The sequence below is a fragment of the Cavia porcellus genome, unplaced genomic scaffold (assembly GCF_034190915.1).
Source record: "Cavia porcellus strain 051 isolate PalLab524CR breed Dunkin Hartley unplaced genomic scaffold, mCavPor4.1 scaffold_25, whole genome shotgun sequence".
In the NCBI taxonomy this organism is placed as follows: Eukaryota; Metazoa; Chordata; class Mammalia; order Rodentia; family Caviidae; genus Cavia; species Cavia porcellus.
Genome location: NW_026947508.1, coordinates 42,824,855 through 42,837,847, shown reverse-complemented (window position 1 = coordinate 42,837,847; position 12,993 = coordinate 42,824,855). Strand labels below are relative to the sequence as shown.

Genomic DNA, 12,993 nt, shown 5'->3' with positions numbered 1-12,993 from the left:
GAGCTATCAAAAATTCTTTAAAACTTTTTGAAATCAGGTCTCACTGTGTTGCTCAGGCTGACTTCAAACACCTGCTATCAGGGGATCCACTTAGCTCTCAGTCTGCTGAGTAGCTGGAACTATGAGAATGTGCCCCCTCTTCCAGCTCAAGTTTTCTGTTTCTTTTGTTTTTAGTATCAGAATTTTAGACTGGCCAGGTGTGGTGGCACATGTCTGCTTTGGATGTTGAAGCAGAACAATCACTAGTTCAAGGCCAGCCAGGGCACTTTAGTGAGATACTTTCTAGATTTTTGCACACTGGAAAGTGTACACGAGTCTAAGGGCTGAGGGGTAGGGAATAAAAAGGTTTAAGATGTGTCATATACATGTACCAAATACCCACACTGAATATAAACATATATTGTAAAGTGAACTTAAAAATAACAGTAATTAACAATGACAGTGAAAATAGAGGGAAAGAAATAAATAAGAATCAAGAGGCGCTGTGTACATGTACCTGTTAAGATGAATGCAGGTACTTCATGTATTGCAAATATATACTAATAAAATAAAAATTTTAAAAAGTGGCTGAGGATGTAGTGCAGTGGTCCTTGTGTTCAAGCTCCAGTACCACAGGCTAAAAAATAAATTCATACTGCTAACCAGTTTTACCAGTAGACATAGTCTCAGTTATTAAATTTTATAGCATCTTTTTACATTGTTATCCTTATAAAAAATCTAGTACCAGAATTAGAGTTGTATGGTTAACTTTCATTGAATTATTAAATTATAGCTTGGAAAGAACCATAATATTCTATTCACCTTATGCAACCCAAGTAATATATTTCATTAAAATAAATATAAAGCTTTTCAGATTTTTGTGTTGTGTGTGTTATTTATGATTATAACACAATACATGAAACCTATTTTTATAGTTTTCTCCATAAATATTTCATAATCAACCAATTACACATATGTTACTAAGTATGGTTCTCTTAAATTATATAGTCAGTTATTTAAATGTTTCAATATAAATGATAACCAAAGTTTGCATTAATTTTTCTGCATACCAAAAAATTCTTTTCTGAGTTTATTTCTTAGGTTTTTAAAATACTTAAATAATGCACCTTAATCTTCATAGTCTTTGTTAGAATTAAGGAAGTTTGATACAATGTAACTTATTAGCTGCTATGCAGAGTTATATAGAATAATATGAATTTGACTCCTTTTGCTCCCCCAGGATCTGCACAGATAGGAATGACTGATCTGGTTGTCTTTGATAGACTTTGTATGTGTTGGTTAAATTACTTTTTAAAGGTTTTTTTTTTTTTTTTTTGGTACTGGTAAAACTTTAGAAAATATGTCCTCTGGCTAAATCAATTACTATTTTTTATGTTTAGGATAAATTTACCTACCATTCAGCTCCAGTTGAAAAATCACATGGCAGACCACAAAACAGAACATCAAGATCACAAAAGAAAAAAACCAAGTCACCTGAGAGAAGTAAATATTGCGTAAATGCAAAGAACTACGAACAGCCCACAATTTCTTCAAAATCACACTCTCCATCTCCGTATACAAAAAGACGGATGTGTGAACTGTCGGAAGACACCAGGCGGCGGCTGGCCCATTTAAATCTAGGACCCTATGAATTCAAAAAAGAAACAGATAAACCGCCATTTGTAATTAGACATGTATGTATTCTCAAACTTATATTTGAAACTGATCAAATATTTTCTGCCACTAAAATATTATTCTGAAACCTCATTTAATTTATTTTATATTATTAATTTTCCTACTTGAATTTTTTCCCAGTAATATGAAATGGGATACACTAAAAGAATTTACTTTTTTCATTCTTTAAACCTGACAGAGATCAAGCTACATTATGAGAACAGAGTTAAATCCTCTGTGTACCCATTTTTCTTCTTCTTATACGGTAGACCACATAATAAATCTACAAATTCAGTTTGGCTGTAATTGATGTTAACACTAATATGCAGAGTGGGATTTTAGAAGAGAACTAAATGTTATTTATGGAAAGAAAGACCCCCACTTACTCTGTCCTTTTAAACTATTGTAATGGAAAGTAAGTTTTCTTTGAAATTATGTCCCTTTGGAAAGCCTCATATAAAGCATCTTTGAAGGAAATCATTGATAGCAATGTATGGGAAGGCCTTTGGAAGGAAAGACAGCTGACTTCCAGGTAGCATAATTCTAATGTTCTTGTACTGAAACCTACTTTTGATATGGTTGAAGTTTAAAGGCTTGAGTCCCTTCTGATACTCAAATAGAATTTGGCTAAACTTTAAGGATCTGTGATCAAAATATTTTTTAAAAAGTGATATCAGAATCTTCAGTTTTCTAAGGTTTTGAATTTTTACCTTAAAAGAACTCTTTACCAAAGGCTTTCAAAATAATGAAAATATTTAATATATAATACATTAATATATAAAATTCTAAACCTCCAGATGTAAGTAACTATAAAAGCAAGATAATTTTGATATGCATAAAATTATTGATGTATATAAAATTAATTGGAATGACTATTTTTTTCTGAAATTCTAAAATGGTTTACTTATCCCTTTGGTGTGTAATTGTAGACTTTTTGAATATACGCTATCTCAAAGTTTAGAGTTTTCTTTGCATTGCATAGAAAATTAATCACAATTGTTTTAAAAAATTAAATATAATTTAAACATTTTCTTCTGTTTTTATATTTTGATTATGAAACCTTTACTTTTTAAACTAAAATAGTAGATCACTATTATAAAAAATTTATAGTGCAATGGATATATTTAAGTGATAGTATTTTACTGATATTATTATGGTTGCCTTTGTTTTATTTCTATTGAATTTGATTATCAATTCTGGTTACTTTTTTTGTTGCTTGAACAGTATTTAGATAATGTTTTCCTTTCAGATTATCTGCCTATAGTTACAAGTTAAATTGAAAAAAAAAAGGTGCTCACTTCGGCAGCATACACACTAAAATTGTAACGACACAGAAAAGATTAGCGTGACTCCTATGCAAACATGTTAAGTAAATTTGGGAAATATTCCATGTTTTTTCAGATTAAACAAGGATATTTAATCCTCAAAAAAGATGTCAAACAGAAATTTTTAAAATGTATAGAATTTATAAATTGCCAAAACAACTAACATAAAGACAGAATGTCTGGTACAGAGAACAAAATAGTGAATTAATACAAAGAGCTCAAAGAAGCCAACAAAGAAAATAAGAACAAAAGAGATTATCTATCAGTTACTAGAAGCCTTACTAATGTAAGGCTCATTGGAGTTAGAGAAAAAGAAGCACAGATGGATTTACTAACATATTTCAGAAATCATAGAAGAATATTTCTTAAGTGTAAGAGTTTAAAATACAAGTAGAAAACCAAACAAGTATAATGAAAAAAGAAGCTTACGAAGGCATATCCTTTATTAAATTACCAGATATCCAGCAAAAAACAAAACAAAACTTTAACCAGAATTTTAAAAGCAGCCAGAAGAAAACAAAAAATTGCACATAAAGATAAACCAGTTAGGATGACAGCTGATTCTCAACAAAAATTCTATAGGCCAGAAGAGCTTGGAGTAAAATATTCAAGCTCTCAGGGCAAATAACTTCCAGCCCAGATTTACTTATCCAGCAAAGCTATCTTTCAAAATAGATAGAGAAATAATGTATTTCCATGAAAAGGACAAGCTCAAAAGACATATGGGTACTAAGTCAACTCTTGCCAAAATACTTAAAAATGTTCTCGACAGATATGACAAAATGGGCACAGCTAAAATCACAGGGAACTAGTGAGGCCAGTGGATAAACAGTAACAAAAAGCATTAGAAAAAGGAACACAAAGGTTTCACCAACAGATAAAGAAGACCATGACTGTAAATAATGAACACGTTTCAGTAATACCTCTCTATGTTATCAGCCTCAGCTCTTCAGTTGAAAGACACAGATTAGCAAACTGGGTCAAAAAGCAGAATCCAACAGTCTTGCCTTTGAGAAACTTATCTAGTCCAAGAAAATATGTTATGTTTTGTGTCTAGATGTCCCCCCAAATCCTCATGTAGTCATGGGTATGGGCTGCTTTTTAGAAGTGGCTAAATCTAGAGTTTGTGATTGATTCATGGTCTGATGCTGGGATTAAATGTGTAATTGCTATACCCATCCTAGAGTGGGTAGCCTGTCTGTAATATAAGGGACAGAAAGAGACTTATCTCTTTTCCCCTTCTCTGCTTGTTGCGTTTGCTGTATTCTGCCAAAAACTGTTGCCCCTCGGCCTAGAGCTACTCTGTCTTGGAGCCAGCTGATTATAGACTGAAAACCTCCACAAACTGTAAGCCAAATAAACCTTTCCTCCTCTAATTTTGAGTGCCAGGTATTTTGTGTTAGCAGTAAAAGAAAAGACAGTATGCATAGACTAAAAACTAAAGGATGGAAAATAGTATTTCATGTAATGGGACTCCAAAAACAGGATTCACATCAGTTTGCAGGGGTAGCAATTCTAATATCAGACATGATAATCTTCAAGCTGAAACAGATTAGAAGAGACGAACAAAATCATTTAAGTTAAGAAGGAGATAGCATTGATAAAATATATGCATCAAACACAGGGTCACATATCTTTATAAAACAAAAATACTGAAATTAAAAGATTGTATAAATGCTATCACAATTATATTAAGAAATTTTAACACCTCAATTTTGCAAGAAATAGATCAACTAAACAAAAAACCAATAAAGAATATTTAAAAATATCAGAACTGAACCACACCCTTAAACATAGGGATTTAATAGATGTATACAGAGGATTCCACCTTCTACAACAGAGTATACATTCTTCTCAGCAGCACAATGGTACCTTTTCCAAAATATATTACATAGTAGTCCACAAAACCAGGTTAAGTAACTGTAAAAGAATTGAAATTACCCCATGCTTATTATCAGACCATTGTGCAACAAATGTAGAAATCCACAACAGAAGAAATTTTGGAAAAGGCAAAAACCTCTTGGAAAATTAACAACATATTCCTAAACAACCAGTGGATCACAGAAGAAATCAAAGAAGAAATTTAAAATTTTCTGGAAATTAATGAAAATGACAGTAGATCAAAGCCTTTGGCATATTATAAAAGCACTTGTTGGAGGAAAATTCATTGCAGTCAGTGATCACATTAGGAAAACAGTAAGCCCAAATACAGTAGTACTTCCATTCATGAACTTAAGTCTTTCCATGATTCTGGTTGCAAACTAAATTGCACAAGAACTGAGTCAAATTTCTCCCTAAGGTGAACAGTGAACCTAACCATTGAATTTAATTTGGTTGTCATCCAATTTGGTTTGCAACCAGAATCTTGGAAGGAATTTAAGTACCTGAACCGAGGTACCATTGTAAATAATGTCCTGAGAAATCTTAATATGCTTGAGAAACAACAAACTAGCCCCAAACTGAATTAAGGAAAGAAATTATGAAGTTGAGAGTGGATATCAGGGAAACTGAAACAAAAAACAGTAAACAAGCATAAAAATAATGAATTGAAAAACTGGTCTTTGAAAGAATAAATAAAATCTGTAAGTACTTTGCTAGAATTACCAAGAGAAAGAGAAAAAAAAACATTAATGCAATTAGAAATGAAAAATATGAAATTAAACAGACACTATCAAAACTCAGAAGTTAGTAACTACAACAAATACTTGTATTCTAATAAATTAGCAAATTTTGAAGAAATGGAAAGATTCCTACACACAACAAACTACCAAAACTAACTCAAGAAGGCATAAATAAATACACTTAGCAGTCCAATAGTAAGCAATGAAATTGACAGCATAATAATGAATCTACCCCAGGACCTGATGGATCCACTGCTGAAATCTATAGAGTCTAAGAATATTATATCACCAATACTCTTTAATCTCTTGAAAGAAATTCAAAGAGATGAATGCTTCCAAATGCATCAGTGGAATCCAGTATTATTCTGATCCCCAAAATGGATAAAGACTCAATTTAAAAAGAACACTATGGGCTGGTCTCCTTAATGAACATAAATGTAAAAATCCTCAGCACGATATTAGCAAATAGAGTGTAATACATTGTGAAGATCAAGTAGGTTTCTTACCAGAGATTTAAGGATGTTTCAACATATGTAAGACAATAGAGTAGTGCCTTGGTTCACAAATTTGATTCTTTCCATTGTTCTGGCCCCAAACCAAGTTGGACAAGAACCAAATCAAATTCAATGTTGACCTTACGTGAAAATTGTATTTGGTTTTCCTCCAATTTGGTTTGTGATCAGAATTGTGGAGAGAATTGGTTTGTGAACTGAGGTACGACTATAAAATGTAATACATGACATAAATAGGAGCCAGGTCAAAAACCATATGATCATATCAGTAGATGCAGAAAAGGCTTTTTGACAAATCTAGCACCCTTTCAAGCCCTGAAGAAAACAGGTATGACAAAAGGACCATACATGAATATGATAAAAGCTGTTCATGACAAACCAATAGCCAGTGTCATAATAAATGGGGAAAAATTAAAAACTTTTCCCCTAAAATCAGAAAAAAGAAAAGGATGTTACTATTACCTCTTCTGTTCAACACCATATTTGAAACAGCCAGAGCAGTTAAGCAAGAGAAAAAAAGAAAAGCAATACATAAAGAACTCAAATTAGCATTATTTGCAGATGACATGATGCTCAATATAGAAGACTTAAAGAACTTCATCAAAAAACTCTTAAGAATTAATAACAGGCGTCAGCAATGTAACAGGATACAAGATCAACGCATAGAAAAAAATTAGCATTTTGTGTATACTAATAATGAACTGGGTGAAAAGGAAATTATAAAAATAATACTGTCCACAATAATTTCAAGAAAAGTAAATTAGGAATTAACAAGGAGGTAAAGACGTCTACAAAGAAAACTGTAATAGTGTGAAAGAGAAAGTGGAAAGATGTTCCCTGCTCCTGGACAGGCAGAACCAGTATTGTCAAAATAGTCATTCTCCCAAAATTTTATACAATTTCAATGCTATCCCAGTCCAAATACAATCACATACTTTACAGATCTAGGGAAACCAATCCTAAAATTCATATGTAGCCAGAAGAGACCCAGAACAGCAAAAGCAATTTTGGGCAATAAGAGCAAAGGAGGAGGCCTTGTAATATCTGACTTCAAGCTATTCTACAACAAAGTAGTGATAAAAATGATCTAATACTGAAACAAAAACGTGTGGGTCAGTGGAACAGATTTAATGATACAGAAACTTCAACAGACACTTTCAACTATTTGATCTTTGACAAGGGGAACAAAAACGTTTGTTGCAGGCAAAATAACCTATTCAACAAGTGGTGATAGAAAAATTTGTTATTTCTTTGCACAAGATGGAAAACTGGACTCCTGTCTCTCACCATATACTAAATTATAAGCAAGATAGATCAACGAACATTAAACCTACTGGAAGATAAAATGGTAAAGCACTTAAAGACATAAGTGTAGGAAAGGATTTTCTAAATAGCTCCTCAATTTCACAAGAAATAACAAGAATGAACCAATGTGGTTGTATCAGACTAAAAAGCCACAAAAGAAAAAGAGTGAAGAAACAACCTACAGAGTGAGAAAATACTTTTGCCAGCTACTTCTCACAAAGAGGATTAATATCTAAAATATTTAAAACAAAGAAATAAAAAACATTAAGCCACCTAAATTTAAAGACCCAGTCAAGAAATGAACAAGAGAATTGAACAAACACTTCATAGAGAAGTGCAGATGATCAACAAGTATGTGGAAAAAATCTTTAACATCTCTGGACATTACTGAAGTACAAATTAAAACAATGCTAAGATTCCACCTTACTCTGGAAAGAATGTCAATCATTAATAAATCAAACAACATGCTGGGGTGGCTGTGGAGATAGAGGAACCCCCTTGGTGTGGTGAGAATGTAGTACAACCATTATGAAAATCAGTATAAAGATTTCTTAAAGAACTGTAATTAGACTCAACTATCTCCCTTCTAGATATTGAGAGGCTTGTGACATCATACTGCAGCAATATATGTATACCAGTGATTATAGCAGCACAATACATAATAGTTACATCTTGGAAGCAGTGTGAATACCCGTTAACACAGGAGATAAAATGGACTACTACTTGGTTATAAAGAATGACAAAATTTGAACTCTTGTCAGGAAAATAGATATACCTGGAAAATAAAATATTGAGTGAAATAAACCATACACACAAGTTTATATACTTTACAGTAGCTCTTGTTTGAGGCAAAGTACAAAGAGAATAATAAAGGACAGCTATAAGAACACAAAGGGAAAGATCTCTTAATAAAATAGGGAAGTGGCCTGAGGGAACAGGGGCAAGCAGAGAGGAGAAGAAAGGGGAAATAACCAGAAAAACGCTATGCAATGGACAGGAACCTAATAACCTCAATTACTGTGAGTATTACATACCATAACATGAGATATGATTAATAACATCAGGAAGAATTAAAAGTGGGACAAGGGAATTGGAGGAGGAAGGAAAAGAGGGGGATGGAAAGAGAAGATTAAAAAAAAAAAAAGGAGAAACAAGCGGCAATATGTACATGTGACCAATCCCCCAAAGAACTGTAAACTGCGTGAACTGCAAACATGTACTAACAAAATTTTAACAATTTTTAAAAAGGCTATTTTATATCCTGTTGTGAAGGGATAGTAATATTTTTTAAGAATACTGCTATATAAAAATAAATCAGTACTGTGGGGTTAGATATAAAAACATTGGGAAAATAACTGCTTTTAAAATGTTTGATAGCTTTTTCTTGTCACTGAGATCCAGCTCATGGCAAAGACCCTGGGTTCAATTCCCAGTACCACTAATATAAATAAATATATTTATTTATTTCTGGAATTTAATTTCAATTTTGTTTAAATATAACTAGGAAAACAACTCTTACCTGGAAACATGGCTGGTGCATACAGGTCATATCATATTAACTCGTTACGTGATACATGCCCTTGATTTACTTTTTTGGTGTCACAAGTTTGAAAGACAGGGACCACTTAGGCTCTTTTTACATTGAGAATTCTGCTTCTTCTAGGTTGATCCCCCGAGTCCCAGGACTGATACTTTGTTTGCACCTTCCGGCAGAGACTGTGAAAGAGATGGGTGGGCCAGGGTGCACAATGGTAAGTTTGATATTGTCTTTCTTCATTGGTTAGTTGCCTGGATTATAGTTGAGTCTTTTAACTTGGCATCAATTAATGGAAACAGAATCTTTGCTGAGCTACTTGATGACATGATACTGTTTTTTTTTTTTTAAACAATGTGTGGGTACACTTATAGATACCCCCTAAAAGTCATAGAATGTATATATTGCCTATAATCATATCCTTCTTTGAGATTCTTAATACTTTTCAGCAGGTTAAGATTCTGATATCTTCCAATAAAACATCATTTGACTAATTTTATTCTCAGATTTTCTAAGCTTATTTGTCTGGGAAACGCTTTTTTTTTTTTTTTACCATAATGTATGTTAGTTTGTAAAATGAATTTGGGTAAATTGTGTGAAAAAGAAGTTTGGAGTTGTGGGTTTAAGCAGGGCTCCCCAATCCAGGGCTATGTACCCAGAATCTGTCACAGCAGGGTGAGGGGCAGTGGAGCTCATCTGCATACTAGCCACACCTAGTGCTTGCGTGGCCGCCTGAACTCCAGTGGCTATCAGATCAGTGTGAGGTATAAGATTCTCATAGGAGATAAACTATACCGTGAACTTCCAGCCTTCGGGATCTAGGTTGCCTGCTCCTTGGAATCATCCCTCACTCCCTGCCATATAACCTGCTCACTCCAGGAAAAACTGTCTCTTACAAAACTGGTCCCTGGTACCGAAAAGGATGGGACTACTGGCTGGGACATCTATTTAGATATATTTGAATACTATTTGAATATTTGCTCTGCCATTTATCTATAAACTTGGCATCTTTGAAAAGGTAATATTAACTGCTTTAATAATTAGTTTTTTAAAGAATGAAGATAACAAGGGAAATATTGCTATGTAGAATGAATTAGCACATAAGCGCTTAGTAAATGTTGGCTGTCAATATAACTATTTATTACTTAGGTGTCTTAAAAGATAATGTTCTTTACATTTAATTTATAAGAAATTTCTATGTTTAGCCTCAGTCCTAATGGTTAGATAAAATTCTTAAGTTCTATAAAAAAGTTTAAATAGTAAAAGACAGGTGAACATTAATATTTGGAGACTGTGCCAAGTATAGCAAATACTGACTAGTATCCTGTCAAGTTAGTTTACTATGCACTGAGAAAATCACAGAGGAAGAAAACTGAGATAGAGTGAAAGAAAAATAGAATCATTACTTGTAGTGAGCTCTTGTTTTTTCCAGTTCATAGCCTCTTTTAAAATGAATAAATGAAACATTTTTTCTAAAAATACAGTTTATTATGTAGCACTGAGGTGAAGTAATCAATAGTATTTTACACCAATAGCAGTAGATTATATAAAATTAGAAGCAGATTTTATACTATTAGAAGAAATTTATAAATACAGAAAATGAGCTGTGTTTACAAGCGAATGGAAAGTAACTTCAATATAGACATTTCTTCAGAAAGCTTCTTTAACAGGTAAGCATTTGATTTTGCTTGAGTATTATGTATTCCCCATCGGAATTGTTACAGTTTCAATAACTACTAACTGAAAGTCTGCATGTGTAGAGATAGATCAGAAAGATCACTGGATTGGTTTATTTTTTAGCTTTCTATTTTTGTATCATTTCACACTTAAAGAAAATTGGACAGTAGTACAAAGCATTCCCCATATACTTTTCATTTGGGATCAACATTCTCTTTCCCTTTTATCAGCTCTCTGCCAGCACATATATCTTTATATAAACTTTTTTGACGAGGACTTCATCCTGTATTAAATTTGTATGTTGAAGCTTTAACACCTCATGTGATATTTTATTTAGAGATCTCAGGCCTTTGGAAGCTGATTAGGCTTAGATGAAGGCGTATCCCTCATGGTGGGATCATGTCTTTGTAACAAAGGACTAGAGGAACCCCCACCCTACTGTGTGGACTCAGCTAGAAGACAGCCATCTACAAACTGGGAAAAATGATTCCTCCAGGAGCCAACCATATTGACACACTGATTTCCTACTTGCAGTTCCTGAACTGTGGAAATTTGTATTGTTCAGAGCCACCAAGTCTGTGATATTTTATTATGATGGCTTAAGCAGACTAATACAGATTCTATCTTTTGTGATATAATTACCAAAAGAAGTAAAATTGACATGATATAATCATATTGATTATATTCTGATTATACACCTAAATCATAATAGATTATAACCCTAAATCAGATTTTGCTAGTTGCCCTAACTGTTCCTTTCTATCAAAAGAAACCCCATGACAGTGTTCATTTGTCACTTTTTACTTTTCTGTAGTATGGATCAATTTCTTAAAGTTTCTTTCTTTTTAATGACAGTTTAATTTTAAATAGCACAGGCCAATTTTGTATACTGCCCCAAATTTGTTTTGTTTGATTTTTTTTCCTTGTGATTAGACTTATTGACTTTTTTTCCCAGAGTAGAACAGAATCTTTGTCTTATTCTCAGTGCAAGTCAGAAAGTACATGGTCTTACTTTGTTACTGGTAATACAAAGTTTTCTCACTTGATGAAAGTGATTTGGTTACATTTCTACAGCATTAAAGTACTATTTCTACCATTTGTATGTATGGGGAGATACTTCTAAGATATGTAATGTCCTATTACACCTTTAATTTTGACTTCTTTAGCATATATGAATGATAATTGCCTGAAACAATTTATTACTGTGAGGTTTGCCAAATAGTAAGCTTTTAAAACTCTATTTCTCTTTGAACGTTTATTAGTTTACTTTTTACTATAAAGAATTTTACTTCTTTTCTTTTAATGCCCCAATTATTTTGAATACTGACAGTGGGAATAGTTTCTGTGTCAGGTTTTTATTATTATTTACATATATGGGAATTTTTTTTTTTTTTCTGTGCCAGAGATCAAACTCACGGCCTTGTGCTTGCTAGGCAGGTGCTTCTACCCAGCATATATATGGGAATTTTTGAAGGTCAGGTCTTTTAAACAGTGAATTTTCATTTGTAGTCTTATACTAATAGATATTCTTATTGAACATTTTCTTGCCAAATTGTGTTGCCTAATGATTTGTAAGTTGTCATGGGATGGTGCTTTCACCAGCATTGACCCTTCATAAGAATTGTGTCTCAATAGGTTTAACTGAATTTAATTGAGGAAAATGACAAAGACTTAGAGAGGTTAAGGTACATATGGAGAGCTACAAAATGACCATGCTAGGTCTTCTAACTCCAAGTTCTTTCTTTCTCCTTTCAAGTTCTAATATTTTCTCTATGTTTAATAAAGTACATTGTCTCTATTTGGAATTGTCATAGCGCTTAATTCTGGTTAAAATTTATGTAGTCCTTTTGAAGAAACACAGTATCCCTTGTAATTCGAGAGTTTGGGCACTTTAGTCTTCCTTTATTTGTATTTGAAGAAAATCAATGGTATTATCTTGATCTGTTTACTTAGGAATTCAACAAAGATGTAAGACTCCCGACTCCTCTCTTTGAGAAAATACTTCTTATTCTCTTCATATGAAGATGTTTTTCTGATTTTTATTTGTATAAGGTTGCAATTTTTACAAGCTTACACTGATTCTTTGTTTGATAGTTACATTTGTAAAATAAAATTAGAAGAAATGTTTGAAATTTCAATGTCATATTTTGAATAGATAGTGCTCAATATTAATATTTTCATACTATCTGAACAAAATACCATGTAATCTTCATATGCATACTTACTAGCAAAATATCTCATTTGTCTCAGATTTTATTTAAATGTGTTTCTTTCTGGATTCCCTGAAGAGGAGTACCAGCTAAATTCATCATTTGTAGGCATATTTCTTTATTTGGTTTATTTATTTTTTCATTCAATATTTAATA

At 32.6% G+C, this 12,993-nt stretch overlaps 2 protein-coding genes and 1 non-coding gene across 10 annotated transcripts in view; 2 read left to right on the top strand and 1 right to left on the bottom strand.

The window, feature by feature from the left end:
* The window catches only part of Spata6 (spermatogenesis associated 6), a 149,715-nt gene that overhangs the window by 55,509 nt on the left and 81,213 nt on the right, over positions 1 to 12,993 (top strand). For all 5 annotated transcript variants that reach the window (XM_063236470.1, XM_063236468.1, XM_063236469.1 and 2 more), the window contains 2 exons: positions 1,380 to 1,673; positions 9,080 to 9,167. In XM_063236470.1, the coding sequence (XP_063092540.1) occupies positions 1,380 to 1,673; positions 9,080 to 9,167 (382 nt within the window). The remainder of the gene's footprint in view (positions 1 to 1,379; positions 1,674 to 9,079; positions 9,168 to 12,993) is intronic.
* LOC100722197 (sodium/glucose cotransporter 4) overlaps positions 1,491 to 12,993 on the bottom strand; it is a 239,976-nt gene continuing 228,473 nt past the window's right edge. For all 4 annotated transcript variants that reach the window (XR_010043175.1, XR_010043176.1, XR_010043179.1 and 1 more), the window contains 2 exons: positions 8,936 to 9,132; positions 1,491 to 1,624 (listed from right to left, as the gene is read on the bottom strand). The gene's annotated coding sequence lies outside the window, so the exon portion shown is untranslated. The remainder of the gene's footprint in view (positions 1,625 to 8,935; positions 9,133 to 12,993) is intronic.
* LOC111754901 (U6 spliceosomal RNA) lies at positions 2,944 to 3,050 on the top strand. The gene has a single exon (XR_002789571.1). It is a non-coding gene; the product is annotated as a U6 spliceosomal RNA (small nuclear RNA).